Here is a 22437-nt window from a genome sequence, read left to right on the forward strand (position 1 = left end):
CAGAGGGTTTTCTCCCTGGAACTGTCCAACAATTTGAACCCCGTATTACTAGAAGTATAGTGCCGTCTAGGAGGCCAAAATTAAAGAATGTGGGTTCCGTCCGTTAATCTTTAATTTTAATAATACTTGTTATGCTTGAACAGTCAGTCAGCAGTTCACGAAGAGAAAAATCTTCAGTGAATGTTTACACATAGGGTGAGCACATGCTTTAAATATGCAGTGGAGGAGGAGGGGAGAATTCACATTTAACAGAGCTAAAAAAAAATCCTTGTTATAAATTACACAAAGCATATAAAAATATTTCTCTGAATGCATAGATTAAGACTTTAAACTCACCTACCAGCAACTGTGCAGTCTAATTGACTGCCATACGCAAGAGTCAGTTGACCACAGAGGACTTTATAAGGGAGAAGGGAGAGCAGGGCAGGGCCCACCTCTCACTTGAGATTCCCTCGGCCTCCATTTCTAAGCCCGGGAAATGCCCTGGAGCTACTTCTCTGTAGGCCACCTCCCAGCCAGGGGCTGCAACTGCTTCCAAGAATTTCTAATTGATCTGGATGGCTGGAAGAGAATTAACCCCAATGATTTAGACATGAATTAATACTGAATTTATTTATTCCAGGATAAAACTAGCCTTAAGGGTATCCGGAAATTGTAACTTTTTTCAAAGGTAAGGGGAAAGAAAGGGTTAGTTTGTCTGGACAGACTATCTTCTGACTGGTTGAAACACAGGGAAGTTTCTTCTTTAAAGTACTTCAGAGAAAGTGAGTAATAAATAACCTTTACTCTGCTAGGCAAACACTGCACAAGGGTGAGTAACTCACCCTCCGTAATTGCTGTAATACAATTAAGTCACTGAACGGAGTGACTCCACGTTGGCCTTGAAAACACCTCAACCACAGCTCAGCATTTAAGCAGCAGCGGGAGGCCATTAGCTTAGCACAACATTCTCTTCCACTGACATCTTCTGCACGTTCTCTCTCAATCTGTAGTGTTCCAATAAAAGTAACACAGTTCGGAAGTTCAGTTTCTTTGGAAACTATAGGCAGTACGGGGAGAAAGCTTCCTGAGACGGCGGGGACGCTCTTCACCAGCTGGCCTCAAACCCCTGCCCTCCTGTTTGTCTAAGTGTGCTCATTCTTGTCTCTAAAGTTAAGCTGTTTATTTCAACAAGACAGTAGCTTTTCTGTCTAACATTAATGACACTGAAGGGAAGGAAAAGAATCCTTAAATGCGTTCTTCAGAAAAATTCTTATGCCATGCTCAAGAGTTTCATCAGGTATTTGTTTGTTTTGAGGACAAAGCCTGGCAGACTCACAACTGACTCTGTTAAGTGGGTTGGTGGTGGTTGTGGAGGATGCCCAAGATCAAACAACTTGTTTACAAAAGCAACAGATTTCAGAGCTGTGTAAAAATCCCAATAGTTTCAAAATAATCTTTATCTTTGATACAAAAATAAAGATGCTAACTCCTTTTAGCTCAGTTTCCCACAATAACCTTTAAAATAGCAAAGGATTCAGTCTGGAAAATTGCTTTTCATTTGTAGTGGAAAATGAAAGTGGAGAACATGGACTGGCAATGTTTGTGCTCTTCTCTTTCGGTGCAATGAAACAGAAACACGAAGACAGGGATCGCATCAGTTAAAAAAAAAAAAAAAAAAAAAAAAAAAGCTGTTGCTCTTTTAGAAGGCGTCAGAGAGCCCTCTAGTGACCATGAAGGGGCGTTAATGCAGAGATGACTGTCTAGGCAATGGCAATCTAGAGACAGAAGCAAGTCAAGAGCGTTTACAACGGAAAAAGTCAGGGAGGGGAAGCTCTTTTGGTTAACAGCATATTTACAATTAGGTAACTGTATTCTTAAATAATTTTAACCTGAGTAACATTTATAAATATGTTATGTGAAACCTCACAGCCACAAGTCACACCAAAATTCCTATGTCCAGTACCTGTGCTTTCCCCAGTTTTCCTCTCTAGTCAGTTCACGTTTCTGGAGAGTCGTGAACATGCAACCCCAAGAGAAGCGCTTCCCGGCCCTTCGGGTGCACTGTCAACAGGACTAGCCAGAAATAGGCTCTGCTCTCTCTCAGCTTCTGTCAGGCAACTCTCTTACATTCTGCACAAAAAAACACACTGGATATAGAACCGTCGGCTTCTGCCTCCCCAGGCCACTTCTCAGCTGTTCACAGCTTCAAGCAATAGGTTTATTGTGCACCAAGAGGCCCGGAAGAGTGGCACCGCTGCTCGGGGTCGGGGGCTTCCTACCTTGGCAGAACGACGTTAGTGTATCCGACACAGTGGCACCAGGGGCCCTCTGGGGCATCCAAGGCATTTAGATCAATGGCTTGTCCTTGGCCCAGAGGTGATGCACACCGTCACAGGACTCAGTGATAAAAGTCCCTGCGGCATTAGTAAGTCAGTTTTGAAGCTCTCCTGTTGTAGCAAGGCCTTTCGGTCAGTGTGGATGCAGCATTTCTGAACAGAAAATTGTTTTCACTTATCATTAGAACCAGCTCCAGCTCTTGGAAATCTTGGAGTCGAGCAACATCTTTGTCCTAAAACAAAAATAGGTTAAACAGATTAAGAGGAGCCGCTTGTCTCTATGTGTTTGGTGTGCTGTGTTGATACCAGTGATAGTGCAGGAAATTCCCCAGGAGTGTGAACTGGGTTGGAGTAGTAGGAGGCCTTAACAGCAGTTGCTACAAGATAAGCACACCTCGAAGGGAGAGGCAGTGCAGGGATGTTTTCCTCAGGGGCTCCGAGAAGCCAGAAGCCTGACATTCAGGGAACCCAGAGACGTTGGGAGGACCACACATGTATCTGTGTAGATGTGCACTATAATTTAGCCTGGTTCTTATGTTATAAGACACGAGGCACATGTGATAGTGCACTAAGGTAATCCTTACAGATCACTAAAGAGAAAACAACCAAAAATAGGTACCTGTGAATGGTAAATTCAGAACATTCTCTCTGGTATCCTACCACTTTCAGAAATGCCAATGTCTCTATAGGCCCAGCAGAGGAAAGAAAGCTCAATGGAAAAACACCCTTTGCTCTTTTTCTATTCTCTTCTCGTTTCTTCCAACTATGACTCATATACCCAAGGAGGAAGCTGGGTATTTTCCAAATGGAAAAAGCAACCACTTAACAGACCTTTCTTACCTTTCTTACCAGAGTATTGGGTAACTTTCTGATCTTCTCCACTTGATCAGGATTAACACCCAGCTCACAGCAACTCACTCTGAGCAGTTCTTGGTAGGTGAGCTCCTGTCGGTCCAGTTCAATTTCAATGAAATCATTTTCTCGAAGAGATGGGTTCTGAATCCTCACCTTGAGTACCAGCTCTAGGGAAAAGGGGGGGAAATGTTAATGAATGATTCTGGCATAGTAACCCGATGTAAGTTAAGACCTTTTCCAGAAGATGGTTACCCTTAATCATGCCCTGTGCTAAGGCCTGTGCCACCCAATGAGAAAACTAAGCACAATATTACAGCATGGTTTGCTCAGGCCCAGTTCTAGCTCTGCTGGTGCAGTTGCATTGTCCTCCCTGTATCTAAGACTGTGGTTCACAAAGTAAAGGGGCGGCGGGGGGAGACGGCAGACAACCATCCCAGCCATACAGAAGGACAATTTACTTCTGCCGCTGGAGCTAAGCAGGTACAGGCTTGAGAATGGGTTGGGTATCAAACTACACATAAGCAGGGTAAGGGGAAGCGAGGTGAAAAGAAGGCACGGGAAAGATAACGGTACAAGAGTTACTCTATAAAGATTTAACAATTGTGGATCTAAAGATATTTATGATATGAAAATCCTTGCAATAAAGACAGTACAAGAGCAAAAAGATAAGCTACTGATAAAAATTGAAGTCTGACTATGATTTGAATTCAGTACACCTTAATAAGAGAGGGATTTTGGCTTTGAGAGTAAACAAACACCATTATTCGTGGGTCTGGGATCTAAGCAGTCTGCTCCTAAATTCTGAGCCTGGCTGCCATGAGGGCCCAAGCCATGCACCCATGTGCATTTAGTGGTCCTGCTTTGCTCCTTATATATGAATCCCCCACGCCACCCATGGGCCACTGTTATCAACAATAGTAACAGGTCCTCAAAAACAGAAAGTGAGGGAGTTACTGATACAGAAAAAGAAAGGTAAGACTAGACTATACCCTGTGGTGTTGACTGGATTTGGAGGTATTAGGATTAATTTACAGTTTTCAATATTTTTTTAAAAGATCTAGATTAAATAGATATAGAAATACAGAAAAAAATACATATATTTGTGTTTGCTTGCCTTTTTTTTTTTCTTTTTTTAAACGTTACTAATCCTCTCAGGTCAGCATGCAGCTTGATATCCAGGAAGCATATGTTCATTTCCTACTTTTCATCTAAAACAGGGGTCCCCAACCCCCGGCCACGGACCAATACCACTCCACGGCCTGTTAGGAACGGGGCTGCACAGCAGGAGGTGAGTAGCAAGCGAGCAAAGCTTTGTCTGGGGCTCCCCATTGCTCGAATTACCACCTGAACCATTCTCCCCCTCCCCCCACCAGTCTGTAGAAAAACTGTCTTCCACAAAACCAGTCCCTGGTGCCAAAAAGGTTGGGGACCGCTGATATAAAGTATCAATGGAGAGTTTGTTGCTTTTGTCATAAATTGTGGGAGCTGCTTTCAAGTCTACTTTTTGTGACCTTTTGAACCTTGAATGCCTGGGGTACAAATGGGTATAACCCCGCTCTATCATGTACTAGATATGTGATACTGGGCAAATTACCTATCTCTTCGCATTTAAGTTTCTTCACTTCTAAAATGTACATAGGGACTTCCCTGGCGGTCCAGTGGTTAAGACCCCATGCTTCCAATGCAAGGGGCGCAGGTTCAATCCCTGGTCGGGGAACTAAGATCCCACATGCTGCGCAGGGCAGCCAAGAAAAAACATCTTAAAAACTAAACAAGTAAAATGTACGTAATGGGAATTCACTGGCAGTCCAGTGGTTAGGACTCGTCGCTTTCACTGCCAGGGCCCAGGTTCAATCCCTGGTCAGGGAACTAAGATCCTGCAGGTTGTGCAGGGAGGCCAACATAAATAAATTAATTAAATTAAATGTAAACGACACCCAGTTTATGGGTTTGTTGTAACCATTAAAGGAGAACTTAGCACGCTCTGAAGCAATGTCACTAGAGGTACATGTTTCGTTTACATCTTCCTGGTGCATCTTCCCTTTCATCATTCCATTGCTCCTTATTGTTTGCGTGCTTTTTTCTTTCTTTTCTCGCTCTGTCCTCTGAGTGAGCCTAGAAGAGATGCTGCTAACAGCCCCGAGCACACGTAGCGCTCACATTCCGGTTCCCGAAGACCGTTCTCCACCACAGACAACCAGGGCTCCGTGGAGAAGCGGCCGACTCCAAGGCTGGGGTGGGGAAAGTTATACTAGGGAGACGGAAACATCCTGCTGTACCACAAAGTAAGGAAGTGCTCCAAGAACGATGGACATGTCCAAGAGACACGACAACAAGCTCCAAGGGGCTCCCTCTGGATAAATCTGGCATAATTTGAATATCAAAATAATGATACTAATGGATTATAACCCAGTAAGTAAAATAAGAATCAGTGAGTTCAAATGCAGGAGAAGGGAAAGCCCTTCTTTATATAGAATACCAACTAATAAATAGAGAAAAAAAATGAAAGGAGATCATATTCTACAAAATAACTGGCCTGGACTCTTCAAAAATCTGAGGTCTAAAATGATAGCTAAAGGCTGAGGAAATGCTCCAGATTAAAGGAGACTATAACAACATGATAGCCAAACGCAGTGGTTGATCCTGGGAGGCGGACAGGAGCAGAGGGAGTGCAGATAGTTACAAAGGGCATTGCTGAGACAGCTGACAACATTTAAATATAAACTATGGGTTAGAGAATAGTATTATGTCAAGGTTATATTTTCTAAATCTGGTCATTATACGGTGATTACGTAAGAGACTATCCTTGTTCTTAGGAAAAACACACTTCAGTAGTTCAGGGTAAAAGGGCAAAAGATAACTTGTAAATCTGAGTAAAGAGAGTTCCTTATACTAGTCTTGCAACTTTTCTGTAAGTTTGTAATCAGACGCAAAATAAATAAATCCCACCCCCACTCCTCAGAAAACCAGGAAGTAAAGCACTAGACCTGTGGACACCACCTGACCTGTTGCAGAGGCTGTTTGCTGATGAGAGGTTACCTTGCATATTAAATGGAAATGCTCCGGTGAAGAAAAATGGCTGGAATGCTGGTGCTGGTCCTGCATACGTCCCATTTTGAGGCTCCAGAGACATTGGTGGCTTGGACGGGACAGAAGAGAACAGGGAGCAACTCTGACTCACCGGTGGCTGACAAACAGGACCTGGTTTTGTGCTTTCTGGTGTTCTGAGTATGGCAGATGGGGCAGACACATCCCCATTCTGAACCAGTGCCAAAGAGGTGTGGTCCCGTGGAAAGGCCCCAAGCAGGGGAGGCTCCCCAGGGGGCAGCAATGGAGGCGAGCCATCTGCAGGGGGTGATGCAGGAGGTGTGGAGGGGCCCCCATTCTGCAGCTGGGCTGAATCCTCCGACCCAGGGGTATAGATGAAAGGGAAGGCTGGGTTGGCCAAATAGTTCGGAACAAAGGGCAGCTCTGACTCCTTCTTCAGCTGGGGGAGGTCGTCACGGTCATCATCATCATCTTCCACTTAAAAAGACGGAAACACAGAACGTTTACATAGCCCTTTAAAAATGACAAAGTAAAGAGTATCTTGTGAAAGCTAGTGTCCTTTGGTATACAACAAATATTTTGATCAGTGTTTACTGCACATTTATCATTACCATTTTTATCACCTTAAAGTTTACAGATAAAAAACCAAAACTTTATAATGCCTACCTTTCCAGAAACAGTACGGAATAATTATCTTGACACAGTTAAGACTGTCTTGTTTTTAGAAACAGACTGGCTGTTTGGCATCAAGAATATATACAATAATACCGTAAGTCTTAAATTAGGTTGACAAAATCAAAAGTTGCCTCAAAACACAGACTCACCTCCCATAATCTTCCTAATTTCTCTCTTTGATGTTAATTGGACTGGCATTTCTCCCTTGGTGGTAAGAATCTCTTTGTCAGCTCCTGATTTTAACAAGTAAGAGACCACCTGACCATGATTGCGTTTACATGCCCAGTGTAAACAGGTCCTATGGCAAAGAAAAGAAAAAAAGAGTGATTTAAGAAGTGGAGAGGTGATTTGGGATTTCAAATTCTACACACCAGTAAATAAATATATACAAGCGTGTTAGAGTTCACCTAGAACCAGAAAATCAGGCTGGTAATCTTAACTTCTCTTTTCAGAAAGCAGATGATCGAAATATTTAATATGCTTAAAATTTATTTCTCAATTTCATTTCTGGCCCTTGGGAAAAGCTGATTTATCCTAGGAGCTTTATTTCAATGGCTTTCAGAAGGCTGGCTGCCTGGCTGGCTAGATACCTCTACTGATATCATCCTGTGTGTTAACTCTATCAGTGTCGCTCATTAGATTATACCAGTCTCTTTAAACTATATTTTTACATGGCCATATTCCTTTTAAGAGACGATGGAAACTTGCTTCATATGCACCAAATGTCACTTGAAGATTAAATGTTACCAGGCTACTAGCCATCTCTCATCTGCAGCTTGCTCTCTCACTAAAATTATTACTACAGCAGATTCCTGTCTGAATCTCAGTTACTCTTTCCCTCTTTCCTTTTCTCTCCTTCACACACACACACACACACAAAGGATTTCCAAATTTCCATTTTTAAGAGTTCACTTCTCTAGTTCTCTCCAGAAGGCTACGTTTTTCAAGTGCTTTAGGAATTAAAGTACGTGTGCAATGCCTTGTGTTTAAGCACTTTAAAATGTACTAAAGCACTTTAAAAATGTACATCACTAAAGCACTTTAAAAATGTACATCAACAGCCAAAATTTTTGAGAACTCTTCTGAAGTATTAGACTCATTTAGGTAAAACTAATTATTTACTATTGTACACACAGGAAGGGATTATGCACACTTTAAAGAGCTATTATCTTAACACTGCACAGGAATATAATTAACATGCTAGCCAATACTCCAACTTAATAGAGCTACTAAATTCATCCCCAGTTGCCAAAGTTGAATGTTATTATGGAAGGGAATGACTTTTCTCCCCTCTGTTTTGAAATGTCCTCACTCACCAACTCTCTAATTGAACTGAGATAAATATCTTCAGAGCTTATAGACGAATATGAATATGGTAAAGAATAGAACATATGTTCAATAGTGAGGATTAGGTCACCCACCTGAGAAATATAACTATCTAGAAAGTACATTCGGTTCCAGGAAAAAGCTGATTTGCCCTGGGCACCTTAATATTTATGACTTACAGAAAGCCAGCTTGTCTGGCTGGCTGGGAGCAACTCCACTGATGTTTCAGAGTGATATCTGACATTCCAAACTATTACTCACTAGAATTAGATTATCCAGGTGTCTTTAGAAGGTTCTATGATGAAAAGAATGCCGATTTGGGGAAAATAAGGTAAGAGTCTTGATATGGACTTCTAAAATATAAGCTCCGTGTGAAGGTAAGGAAGTATCTGCTTGAATACACAGGTACTTAATTAATATTTGCTGAATGAGTGAACCAAGGACAAGGTGGGCATTACTCGGAGTAGAAGGATCCCATATATCCTTGATTCTGGCCAAACTACAGCTGAGAGTGTGTTTGTGTGTGGATGTCTTGAAAGCCTGGAAATGAATAATTATAATGATAAGCAAGCACTCAAAAATGAATGGAGCATGATGAGAAAAGTATGTTTCCTTTTGGAAATAAAGTGCTCACTTGCTAGTAGTAAATCACTTGTTCACGACAAGCTTGAGAGTGAAGGAAGAAGTATACTGCCAGTGGATCTGGGACACCTGGGGACAAACCAACTAGCTAAAGCATCACCATGTAAAGGGGAGTTAAGTCAACATAGCACGTCCCCCACAGCCCTGTACCCTGAGTGATCATCATTTATAGTCCAGACCTGTGTGGCTCTGGGTGGCCAGAACTCACAGGCACTGTAGCCAGGCAATATTTTCAACTTCTTCATGAGCTATTATACTTGTTCCTTAAAGCAAAGGGGTATGCATGACACTTGAATTACAATTGATGTGGGCGCTCTATCTTTGAACTTGAGCTCTTTAAGCTTTAAATTTGCAGTCAGAATAGCCTATCAGTGCTGGGAAGTATTTCAGACCAGAGGCACTGGGCATCCTTTCAGTGCTGGGAAGTATTTCAGACCAGAGGCACAAATTTCACTTGTGCAGAAATTGTGGTTACTGAGCAGCTAAGAATTGAAAGCAGTGACCATTCTGCTTTTCTATGCTGCTGACTATGTTTTTTGAGGATAACCTTTATATCCCATTACCCAGCACATTGCTTAAAAAAATAATAGTTAAAAAAGAAAAAATAGTTAACACAGACATAATGTTTTACATACTGAGCACTGTTCTAAAAGCTTTACATATATTAATTCACTTAATCCTCTAAACAACCCATGGGTTACCTACTATTATCAACATTCTCCCACTTTACAGATGAGAAAACTGAGGCAGTCAGCAAATAAGCAAAACACTATGGTACACAGAGATTGTATTATAAGGACAATAAAGAGAGGAAAGGGATTAGGAAATGCCAGAGACAGGGAAGGGGCATGGCTCAATTTTAAATTGAGGGCCAAGGAAAGACTCACTAAGGGGGCATCTAAGCTAAGACCTGAAGGAGGTGAGGGAACAAAAGCATTTTAAATGACGGGAAGAGAAAACACAAAGGCCCTGAATCAACATTGTGCCTGGTGTTTTCAGGAAAAGCAAGGAGGCCAGGAGAGCAGAATGAAGGGGGCAAGGGGGTAAAGCCGGAGGTGAGGCTTAGAGGCAAAGACAGAGGATGCAGGGACAAGGAGTCGAAACTGTAGGACCCCGTTGGCTTTTACTCAATGTGAGACAGGAGCCATTAAAGGGTTTTGAGCAGAATGAAATGATCTGACTTATGTTTTAAGTCAGGATCCCTCTGGCTGCTGTGCTGAGAAAAGATGTAGCGTAGAAGGACTAGTTAGGAGGCTACTGCATTAATCCAAGTGATGGAATGATGGTGGCTTCGCACCAGAGGTGTAGTGGTAGAGCTAGTGAGAAATGGTCAGATTCTAACTACACCGCTGCCAGTGGAGCTGGCAGGATTAGCAGCTTGACTGGATGTGGGGTGTGAGGGAAAGACAGAAGGCAAGGAGGGAACCAAAGGTTCTGGCCTGTGCGCCTCAGATGCTGAGATGAGGACTCAGGAGCAGGCTGGGGACAATTAGGGATATGAGGGAGACCAGGAACTCAACACTGGACATGTTGAATTTGAAGTCCTGTTAGACATCTTCCCCCAATTAAATCTATGAAAGCCTCTTCATAGTTCAACCAACTTACATTCACTGAGCACCTACTATGTGGTTAAGAAAGTATGGTTTGGGGGCTTCCCTGGTGGTCCGGTGGTTAAGACTCCATGTTTCCACTGCAGGGGGTGCGGGTTCGATCCCTGGTCAGGGAACTAAGATCCCACATGCCGTTGGGTGTGGCCAAAAAAAAAAAAAAAAAAAGAGGAAGTATGGTTTGGAGGCAGATGCTGGGTTTGTTTCCCAGCTCCATCCGTTACTGTAAACTCTGTGACCTTGGGAAAATTACTTAATATTCCTGGGCTTCAGTATCCTCAGCTACAAAATGGAGAGAATAACAATAGCCATGTCCCTGAGTAGTTGTGAATGAGATAATGCACATAAAGCACTTGGAAGCTTGTTTGCACTACAGAGCAAGCTCAATAAATGTTAGCTATTTATATCATGCTGCATCTCCTTAAATGCTCACAACACTCTTCTGAAATAACTGGAAAATGAAGTGACTCGGGCAAGGCTGTATATCTAAGCAGGAATGGAGAAGAACCTGCAGGAAAGACCAGGCTCATTCTTGTACACAACACTGCCTCCCAGTGCCGAAACAATGATTCACAGCTTGTGAACCACATAGCAATACTAGAAATGGCACACACAGAGAAAAGCAAGCTAGTTTGCAAACACTTTTAAACAACACACAAAAAGCAGTTTCTACTATCTTCTGGCTTTCTGGACAGCTACCCAGGCTGTTTTCCTTAGGGTAAGTTGGTAGACAGATTTGTGAGGAAGTCAGGAAACTGCGACTCCAGTCCTGGCTTTTATATTAATGGTTGTGTGACCTCGGGCAGGTTATCCTCTGGAGTTGAACCCATCTCCAATGTCCCTTTTAGTTTCAAACTGTACGATTCCACCTTAAAAAATAAAACATTTGCAAACTCACTTTAACTCTCAGCTAGCAAAATAGGTTGGTTAAGCATTACCTGGATCAAATACAAAATTAAAATTTAAATGTGAAGAGAGCAGAATAATACCACATTCAGTAACTTAAAGCTTGACCACCAGCAGCACATCTTAAAATGAGACCGAAAGGACTCAACTGCATGCAGGCATCTAAGTCCCATATTTACTCGAAACTGTTGTAAGAAAACGAAGCAAACACGCTACAGGATAAATGAGTGGGTCTTCCTGCAACAGGCAGCTGTAGGTGGTAGCAAATCACTGAGGCAGTGAGGAGACAACAGAGAAGCAGAATAGGGATGCAAGTGATCGTTTTTCCTTGTCTCGGGAAAAGAAATCGTGCTAGTTTAGAAGATCCACATTTGATCAGTTGCTTATGCTTTTTGCTCTGCACGGACGTGTTCTTCACAGTAATTCCAGACTCGAACTGGGGCGAGCTCCACATTAGAGTGACGTTAGGGGTGGGGTGAGGGGAACGGCGGGCGCCAGGGTTCGGGTGGGCGCTGCCGGGGCAGGACCACGTGGGCCGGGATTTGGACACGACGCTCCGCTGACTACCCGAGGCAGAGGGGCCAGGTCTGGCCTCCAGAGCGCACAGCCTCGTTGACCCGGAGCGCCGGGCCACGCCTTAGAGGGCGTCGGGGGCAGCGCTAGGCCGAGGTCGCGCCCGGGCCGGGTGCTCTGACCCTAGGCCTCCCCCGCTCCCCACTTACCAGCCGTTGACCTCATTTTGGGAGTTCACATCCACCCCGCTCTCCACCAGTTTCTGCACCTCCCGAATGTCCCCCAAGGCCGCGGCCTCCCGCAGCCTCTCCTGCTGCTCCTTCTGCTCCAGGAGAGCGCTCATCTTCCCTCAGCCCCAGGCCCCCGCCCGGGCCCGCCCGCCCAGTCCCGGCCGGTCAGCGCCGCCGCCGCCGCGGCCCGCTCCCCGCCATGGGAAGACCGCGCGGAGCACGTCCGCCCAGCTCGCGCCGCCGCCCGCGCCCGGCCAGCTGCCTCTGCTACCCCGCCGAGGGCCGCCCGCCACTCCCCTGCTGCTGCCGGCCCGTGGGCCCAAGCCTCTTCCCGGCCGCGCCTCCCGCAGGCCGGCTCCGGGGGAACCTATTCGGAGTGACAACCCTGACCCAGATATTTTCCGTTCCTACCCTCGGCGCCCGCGCGGGCTGGCTGTTTATGTAACAGCTGCACAATATTATCTGCCGTGATTCACCGACTATTTTTAGAACTCCCTACCCCGCAGCTCCCAGGGAGGAGGACAGACACAAGGAAAGGGAAGAATGGGTATTTGAGAGCCAGAAAAGCCTTATCCCCTGGCGCAGGCTGTTTACCAGGCATCAAAAATAGTTGGTGTTCCCCACCCCCACCCCGGTTTGTTTCGCTCTTTTTCCTTGTCTGAACCAACTCTCGCCCAGCAGGATGGGGAAATGGGCTGAAAACGATCCTATTATATGCCTATTACTGCAGAGATAGAGTACACGGTTCTTCTTTTGACAGTGCTTGGGACTATTCAGTTCGATTGTTTATTTCAATTGCTGTTGTTTTACATCTCATTTTAGAGATTTCTTCTAAATTGGCTTTCAGGAAAAATATTTATATTGTGCTCAGAGTCTATAAAATGCGATTTTTACTGCTTTTAAATCTTAATTAATTACTCTTCGTGAAGGCCATGTAAGGAAAAAAGAAGGAAGAGGACACCAAAGAGGCTTTGGAATTATCCGGGTCTCTGATATCAGAAGCTGGGGAGAGGAACGGTGCAAAGTATAAACAGCATTCTGCCTGAATTCTTTGCCTAATCAATCTAATGAGGCTCAGAGACTGGGCTGGCACTGCTTTACTACCCAGCCCGAGGAAAAGAAAAGTATTGTTTTGCTGAGCCCAGGCCCCCGGGAGACATCTTCCAATGTGGCACAGGATGGAAGATTGCAGACGGGGTCGGAAGGATTAAGGAATAACCCTGGGGTGAAAAAGAGAAAGGTCTGAACGCAGAGAGGAGATAAGATAGGAAGAGACAAATTTAGGCATGGGGTTTTCATTTGCCTCTATTGGGGCAGCCCAGGATTTGCACAGCAAGCATTTTTCTTGCTACTGTTTAAGAAAAACCCAAATCTGTTTATCATGATACAGTCATTCACACAGTACACAGGGCACACCAGGTGGTACTGAATATAAACTGACTGCACACTTAAATTGATCCTATGGTGAACTGGAACTCTGCTTGAGCTTACTTTTTTTCTTTTTTTTTTTTCTGCGGTACGCGGGCCTCTCACTGTTGTGGCCTCTCCCGCTGCGGAGCACAGGCTCCGGACGCGCAGGCTCAGCGGCCATGGCTCACGGGCCCAGCCGCTCCACGGCATGTGGGATCTTCCCGGACCGGGGCATGAACCCGCGTCCCCTGCATCGGCAGGCGAACTCTCAACCACTGCGCCACCAGGGAAGCCCGAGCTTACATTTTTATTTGTCCTCCAATTTAAACTTTAATTCTCAGATCCAGCATGATACTCCATCTGAAGCTAATGTGCATAGTACTGGAATTGGGCCCTTTAGCACAATTTGTGTGACAGAGGAGTAGGTAGTGGCCTCTTTTTTTAAAAAGCAGTTCAAAAAACTTGATAGTTACTGCAGATCAAAATCTGTGAGTTCTCTTTGTAAGGATTTATTTGTCAAATTTCCCTTCCTTAAAAAGGATCTTAGGGACTTCCCTGGTGGCACAGTTAAGAATCTGCCTGCCCATGCTGGGGACACGGGTTTGAGCCCTGGTCTGGGAAGATCCCACATGCCACGGAGCCACTAAGCCCGTGTGCCACAACTACTGAGTCTGCACTCTAGAGCCTGGAGCCACAACTACTGAGCCCACGCCCACGCTCCGTGACAAGAGAAGCCACTGCAGTGAGAAGCCCATGCACCGCAACGAAGAGTAGCCCCCGCTCGCCACAACTAGAGAAAGCCCGCACACAGCAACGAACACCCAATGCAGCCAAAAATAAATAAATAAATTTCTTTAAAAAAAAATTTACTTATTTGGCTGCGCTGGGTCTTAGTTGCGGCACGCGGGATCTTCATTGCAGCATGCGGGATCTTTAGTTGTGGCATGCGAACTCTTAGTTGCGGCATGCATGTGGGATCTAGTTCCCGGACCAGGGATCGAACCTGGGCCCCCTGCATTGGGATTGCGGAGTCTTACCCACTGGACCACCAGGGAAGTCCCTTATTTATTTTTTATTTTTAAAAATTTAGGGAATTCCCTGGTGGTCCAGTGGTTAGGACTTGGCACCTTCACTGCCAGTTGGGCCCCGGGTTTGATCCCTGGTCGGGGAACTAAGATCCCACGAGCTGAGTGGCGCAACCAAAAAAAGGAAAAGAAAATTAACAGACATTTATTCCTTTAGTTGAACAACCTTTACACACAAAATGTATGGTTTAACTTTTGTTGTTGTTTGTTTTTTGAGTGGAAAGGAATTTAGGTTTCAAGAGGTTTTGTGAGCCTGTTACCTATTTTATGGAAATCAGTTAAGTGATTGATTGAGTGAGTGATTGATTTGCCTCAAGACCCAGCTTGCAAGATCTTAGTTGCCTGACCAGGGATTGAGCCCTGCCTGCCATCCCCCACTCCCCGCCCCCCACAGTAGAAGTGCAGAGCTCTAACCACTGGACCACCAAGGAATTCCCTAAGTGAGCCTTTTAAAAGACTTGAAGAGAATAGGAGAAAAATTGGTTCAAGGAAACCAGCAATTCGATTTCAAAATTAAACTACCTATTAAGTCAGCAAAACCAGAATTGGAAAGAATTGGAGCAATTACTCTTCCATATTTCCTACACACTCAAATTCACCCAGGTAAACAAAGCCTGGACTACTGGAAGATGGGAAGCAAACAGATGTGGTGGTATGCTGAATATTAAAGAAGGCATAATTGGTGACTTGGAAGTTTATAGAAAGGTAAGGATTTTGAGGGTAGGTTGAACAGGAATGAAAAAAATAATGTAGTTAAATTGGAAACCATGAACTTGTATTAACAGCAACTACATGACTTTTCTCAGTAGCCTTAAGGGAATGGATAAATTGGGTTGACCCAAGATGACTTTTAACACTTGTTAGACTGAGCAATGATGTTACTTTTAAATAAAGCCAACCTTATTTTTTAGCCAAAGGTAAAATGGTCACAAACTAGCACTACAGATAAAGTATTTACAATTTTTTTTTTTTTTTTTTTTTTTTGCGGTACGCGGGCCTCTCACTGCTGTGGCCTCTCCCGTTGCGGAGCACAGGCTCCAGATGCGCAGGCTCAGCGGCCATGGCTCACGGGCCTAGCTGCTCCGCGGCATGTGGGATCTTCCCGGCCCGGGGCACGGACCTGTGTCCCCTGCATCGGCAGGCGGACTCTCAACCACTGCGCCACCAGGGAAGCCCCAAGTATTTACAATTTTGATCAAAGCTGACTTTTTCTGTCCTCCCACACTTGAAAGGTATCTGATGACCACCCATTTCCCAATCCTAGCATTACTAGCTTACAAACCTTAAGGTTTATAATTCCCTTCTCATTTACTTGATGTTCAATTTCCATCAGTTTCAGTATATGCCAGTATAAATACCATTACTATTTTGCATGAAATTCAGTATTCTACAGATCCCGTGGAGTCATGGGATTGAGTCAGGAGCCTCTGCCTTTTAAGTGAACTTCAGTGGTACTGTGGAGACCAAGGCAATTTTGTTTAGGTTAACCAGGATTTGTTTCTTTTGTAAGAGAATCCTCTTGCAACACGTTTATTGAATTCTCTTAAAAATGGTGGCATTCTTTTAAACTTTTCTCCTTTCGGAAGCAGCAGTCACAGATATGGAATATTAGATTAAATCTAAAAATGTAGCCCCTAGTCAACTTTCATTACTTTTCTGCATATGATCATGACAGAGGATTAGGACATCCTTCATATTTCCAAGCAAAATCCAATTTTAAAAGTTTGTCCTTGGGCTTTCCTGGTGGCACAGTTGTTAAGAATCTGCATGCCAGTGCAGGGGATAACAGGTTTGAGCCCTGGTCCGGGAAGATCCCACATGCCGCGGAGCAACTAAGCCCGTGCGCCACCGCTACTGAGCCTGCACTCGAGCCCACGAGCCACAACTACTGAAGCCCCTGCACCTAGAGCCCGTGCTCTGCAACAAGAGAAGCCACTGCAATGAGAAGCCCACGCACCGCGCCAAAGAGTAGCCCCCACTTGCCACAACTAGAGAAAGCCCACGCACAGCAACAAAGACCCAACGCAGCCAAAAATAAATTAATTTAAAAAAAGAAGTCTATCCTTGCCAAATTCCATAAAACAGCCACTGGAGAGTAACCCAGCAGAGCACTGCATCGCTCCAGTGAAGCTGTAGATTTCACCACATGCACCGACATGTGCACGGCTAGTTTCTGCACTCCTCTTCTACATAATGTATTTTACACCTATTGTACAAAACAGCATTTTAAACACTGACATATAAACTTCCTAAAAGGATAAAGCAAAGACAAAAGTATTTATCTTATTAGAAACAAGATATACCATCACTTATAGTATTCAAACATTATTGCACTTTAGTTTTCATAATTTGACAATGCATTCATGAAACAATCTGTAGACAACTAGTTTTAACAGACAAGTTAAAAAACACTTTTTAGACATGAATATCCTAATTTTTAGGTAAGAATTTCACAAACATTACTTTTTTTTTTTTAACTTTATTTTTGGCTGTGTTGGGTCTTTGTTGCTGAACGTGGGCTTTTCTCTGGTTGAGGCAAGCAGGGGCTACTCTTTGTTGTGGTGTGCGGGTTTCTCACTGCGGTGGATTCTCTTGTTGTGGAGCATGGGCTCTAGGCACGCAGGCTTCAGTAGTTGTGGCACATGGGCTCAGTAGTTGTGGCTCGCAGGCTCTAGAGCGCAGGCTCAGTAGTTGTGGCGCCGGGCTTAGTTGCTCCGCGGCATGTGGGATCTTCCCGGACCAGGGCTCGAACCCGTGTTCCCTGCATTGGCAGGCAGATTCTTAACCACCGTGCCACCAGGGAAGCCCACAAACATTACTTATATTAGCAGTAACATGGAGCTGGAGAGTACTGTGCCATCTCCAAGCTGCATGGTGAGAACCACCAGCGGTGTGGTGGAACTTGTGGCCCTTTCCAAGGCTACAGCTCTTTCAACCTGCCAATGTCAGCCCTCACATCTACCTGTACTTGTGGACTGGACTGGTGATCCACTAGGTGTCAGGATTTCTTCTGGTAGATTTATGGAATGGATCAATGAGGATAACCTCAAAGAATTTGTGTGTAGAATTTTCGCCAACCCAGTGTGAATCCAGGACTCTCAGAGCCACATGGTGGCACCCAGCTCACTCCTCCACAATAGACTGAAGGCTTCAAACAAACTTTAGCTGTTTAACACCATGATAATTAGGCTTGCCATAGCTGGCACCCTTAGGAGCTGGGCATTTGCAGCTAGCACGGCTCACAGGAATCTGATATGTGACATAAGCTTGCTTGGCCTTGTGTCCCAGTCTGCGTGCTTTATCAGGCCGGGTTGGGTGGAGGGCCCTGTGGAGTGCAGAGAGCTGGCGGTACGGCCGAAAGCACGCCTTGGGAAGAAAGCGCACTACATCGGACTGCTGCTTCCTCCACAGCCCCTGGATGTACTCCTAAGAGCCTATTTTGGCTGACCTTTGAGATAAACTGATGGCTGCCACCAGACTGAAAGGGAGAAACATTCATTTTAAAGAAAAAGAGTGATATTTGCAGTATCGTGTGACAAACCCCAAAATGTACAAGGTAAAATGGTGGCACAAAGAAGATGATGAGTTGTGTGGCAGGCAGAGAATGAGGGTCCAGGTTGGCTTTACAGAGCTGGTGATGCTTGGGCTGTGAGCTGAGGAAGATGGGTAGACGTTTCTGGGGTGAGGAAAGAGCATGCCATGCCTGGAGCCGTGTAACGTGGTGTGATGTCATAGGAAGAAGGGGTGTTTGGGCTTCCCTGGTGGCGCAGTGGTTGAGAATCTGCCTGCTAATGCAGGGGACACGGGTTCGAGCCCTGGTCTGGGAGGATCCCACATGCCACAGAGCAGCTAAGCCCGTGAGCCACAACTACTGAGCCTGCGCGTCTGGAGCCTGTGCTCCGCAACAAGAGAGGCCACGATAGTGAGAGGCCCGCGCACTGCGATGAAGAGTGGCCCCCGCTCGCCACAACTAGAGAAAGCCCTCGCACAGAAATGAAGACCCAACACAGCCCCAAATAAATAAATAAATAAATAAATTAAAAAAAAAAAAAAAAGAAGGGGTGTTCAAGGTGTCGGGGGAGCAGGAGCAAAAAGCTGGAGAAGCAGGTCCGATCATGGATGGCCTTGTGGTGTTTAAATTTTAGATGGGGAACCATTGAGGGTTTTTTTTTTTTTTTTTTTTTCTCTTTTTGCGGTATGCGGGCCTCTCACTGTTGTGGCCTCTCCCGTTGCGGAGCACAGGCTCCGGACGCGCAGGCCCAGCGGCCATGGCTCACGGGCCCAGCCGCTCCGCGGCATATGGGATCCTCCCAGACCGGGGCATGAACCCGTATCCCCTGCATCGGCAGGCGGACTCTCAACCACTGCGCCACCAGGGAGGCCCCATTGAGGGGTTTTGAGCAGGGAAGACACACAGCTGGATTTACATTTAGAAAGATGACGACGGAGGCAGCAAAGCAGATGGAGGATGCAGTCATGGGGGCCACACTGAAGACTGGGAAGCAGTGGTAACTGTGGCTTCAGTTCTATATTAGTTCACCAGAGCTGCCATACAAAGTACCACAGACTTGTGGCTTTAAACTACAGAAATTTATTCTCTCACAGCTCTGGAGGCTAAAAGTCCAAGATCCAAGGTGTCAGTAGGTTTGTCCAGGACGATCCTGGTGTCAGTAGATTTGCTTTCTCCTGAGGCCTCTCTCCTTGGCTTGCGGATGGCTGCCTTCTCACTGTGTCCTCACATGGCCTTTCCTCCGTCTGTGTGCCTACCTGGCATTTCCAAATTTCCTCTTCTTATAAGGATACCAGTCAGATTGTATTGGGGCCCATTTTAAATTTATTACCTCTTTAAAGGCTCTATTTCCAAATGTAATTACATTGTGAGATCCTACCGTGGATTTTGAGAATTTGAACATATGAATTTGTGTGTGTGTGTGTGGTGGGGCACACAGTTCAGTCCATGACACTTTGCATTTGTAACATACATGGAACGGGGTCTGGAGACCACTGATTGATAAGGTTGTTTTCCATCTCAGTATCAGAAAATAACCAACTCATATAATCTATAAAAGTTATCTGTAGGGCTTCCCTGGTGGCGCAGTGGTTGAGAGTCCGCCTGCCGATGCAGGGGACACGGGTTCGTGCCCCGGTCCGGGAGGATCCCACATGCCGCGGAGCGGCTGGGCCCGTGAGCCATGGCCGCTGAGCCTGTGCGTCCGGAGCCCGTGCTCCACAACGGGAGAGGCCACGGCAGTGAGAGGCCCGCTTACCGCAAAAAAAAAAAAAAAAAAAAAAAAAGTTATCTGTAAACTGGGCACTGTGATTTGTTTATATAGACTACTTTTGGGAATTCCCTGGCCATCCAGTGGTTAGGACTCTGAGCTTCCAGCGCAGGGGGCACGGGTTTGATCCCCTGGTCGGGGAACTAAGATCGCACATGCCCCCGGGGGCACGGCCAAAAAAACAAAAGACTACTTTTATGTCTGGATCCCTGATGCCCAGCAGATGATGCTGGCACTCGTTGAATTAATGAAAAAGATAAATGAATGAATTCATTATCTGCGGTGGTAATACACACTGAACTGTGGCTGGCCTCAGAATCTATGAAAAAGAGAGCCATAGAGAGCCTAGTGTGGGACTGGGTAGGAGCTCTTGCCTCTGAGATCCAAAGGACAGTATTTTCCTTTTAGTTCATTTCACGTTATTGTTACATTTTTGTCTTCCATGGTCGTGGCAGTGGTGAACCTTCAAAAAACGCTTCATTGAGAAAACAGCAACCATCAGCTGAAAACTCCCTCATCTCACTGCTGCATCTACAAACTGATTTCCTTTTTCTTCTCTTGTTTCAGTGGAGAAAAGGCCCTTTTTCCTAGGAAAGGCCAATATGCCCTGGAGCCTAAACCATCACCTTCCCTTCTTAAGAATTTGGAACTTTAGCTGTTCTCTTCTACCTGCTCCAACACTAAACATATTCTAATTTCCCATCTTAAAAAAGCCTCCCTTGACCCAAACCTCCTTTCAGTTCTTACCCTATCTCGCTGCTTCACTTCTTAAAATGAGTTGTCCACCTGCCATTTTACCCCTTCATTTTTCCTTCATTCTTCAATCCATTTCAGTCTGACTTCCAACTGTGGATCCAGTGGATCCTTTTCAGTCTTCTCATGCCAGACCTTCAGCAGTTTTCTACAATGTTGGTCACTTTCACCTTTAAAAAAAATATTTATTTATCTATCTTTGGCTGCATTGGGTCTTCGTTACTGTGCGCAGGCTTTCTCCATTTGCGGCGAGCAGGGGCTACTCTTCGTTGCGGATCACGGGCTCTAGGCGCACAGGCTTCAGTAGTTGTGGCACATGGGCTCAGTAGCTGCGGCTCGCGGGCTCTAGAGCACAGGCTCAGTAGTTGTGGTGCACAGCTTTAGTTGCTCCGCAGCATGTGGGATCTTCTTGGACCAGGGATCGAACCCGTGTCCCCTGCATTGGCAGGTGGATTCTTAACCCCTGCACCACCAGGGAAGCCCACTTTCACTTTCTTGAAACAGTTTCTCTATTTTTGTTTGTTTGTTTGATCTTCTGACTCTATACTCTTCAGACTTTCCTCTTACATCTTTGCTTCCCTTTCACAGTATCCTATGGTTCCTTCTCTACCCCTTAAAGCAGCATCTCTCAAATGTTTGCCATCTTCAGGCCACTTAATGAGTATCCTGACAGTTTTAGGTTTATTTAAAATAATGATGAACATCGTTTCATATAATGAAATGACCTTGGTATATGCTACTCTCTCTCTGCTTTGAATTCTTTTCTGTCCACATTGCTTGGCTGGAGAGCCATCATCTTTTAGGCCTTAGGTCATTTCCACGGAGAGACCTCTCTTACTCTTTGACAGAACCCTACTTTCTCCTCCTCATTATCATAATAGCTAATGATTAAACTTAAAATGTGTTGGGCCTATTCTACATGCCTTACCTGTGTTATCTTCACAGCAACATCTTATGTGTTTAGGGGACCATTATTACTATAAGCCCCATTTTACAGATGGGGAAAGGAAGGCAGAATGGCAGAGCTGGGATTACCAACCCAGGCGATCTGTCTTTAGAGTCCGTACAGTTAAAGGTGCTAGAGTACTTACTACAATTTATATTGATATATTTATTTATTTAGTGACTGTCTCCCTCACTAATCCTCAAGGTCTGTGGGAGCAAAGACCGTGTCTGAAAGATTCAGAGCTCAGCTTCAAGAGTTTACCTGGTACATGATAGGTACTCAGGTATTTGTTCAGTAAATGAATCAATAATTTAAAAAAATTCCAGACTGGGAGGCAAACTCCTCCCCATACTCCGCGTGAGAAGAAACCGCCTTATCTCTTCTTGCCTTGATTTTCCACCTTGTGAATCAGGGGAGTCGGAGTGGGAGGACCAAGCCAGGGAGAAAAGGCGGCAAGCGCAGAGACTAGGAGAAAGGAGTCGGAACATGGAACGAGTGCTTATCTTCACTTTGCTCCACTGCAAGATGGCACCGAGAGCACCGCGTGGTACAAAAGGATACGCTACCCTTTTCTCCATTTCGGAGCGGTGTTAAAGCTTCAAGACGTTTGTTTCTATTTCCGTAAAAGAGCGCGGGACTAACGTAGCCTACGGAAGGAAGCAGCACGTGTTACCACGCTGAATAACCTCCGATTTCGCTTGGCGCGGAACGGGCCGGTGCCGCCCAGCCGGGGCGGAGTTCAGGCCTCGGCAAGCCCCGCCCGCGGGCCGGCGGAAGCGGCCCGCCCTCGCCTCCCAGGCCTGGGCGTGTCCCCGTGGGCGCACGCGCGCGCACGGCATGTTGG

At 45.4% G+C, this 22437-nt stretch overlaps 1 protein-coding gene and 1 pseudogene across 3 annotated transcripts; both read right to left on the minus strand.

The window, feature by feature from the left end:
- Positions 1–90: 90 nt before the first annotated feature.
- On the minus strand, positions 91–12521 carry ANKRD40 (ankyrin repeat domain 40). 2 transcript variants are annotated; one of them, XM_081219536.1, is made up of 5 exons: positions 12100–12521; positions 7046–7194; positions 6213–6698; positions 3168–3340; positions 91–2551 (listed from the first exon to the last, which is right to left on the minus strand). In XM_081219536.1, exons 1-5 carry the CDS (start codon positions 12231–12233, stop codon positions 2405–2407), a joined length of 1089 nt encoding a protein of 362 aa, XP_081075662.1. In that variant the 5' UTR covers positions 12234–12521; the 3' UTR covers positions 91–2404. The 2 variants fall into 2 exon arrangements, with proteins under 2 accessions (XP_081075662.1, XP_081075661.1); XM_081219535.1 differs by having other exon boundaries at positions 3159–3340; positions 12100–12519.
- On the minus strand, positions 12240–22432 carry LOC308607083 (large ribosomal subunit protein eL15-like; annotated as a pseudogene). Its single transcript has 3 exons — positions 22280–22432; positions 17468–17981; positions 12240–12487 (listed from the first exon to the last, which is right to left on the minus strand). The product of its transcript is annotated as a large ribosomal subunit protein eL15-like (transcript).
- Between the last annotated feature and the right edge of the window lie 5 nt (positions 22433–22437).

The sequence above is a fragment of the Mesoplodon bidens genome, assembly GCF_964165515.1.
Source record: "Mesoplodon bidens genome assembly, chromosome: 19".
Lineage (NCBI taxonomy): Eukaryota > Metazoa > Chordata > Mammalia > Artiodactyla > Ziphiidae > Mesoplodon > Mesoplodon bidens.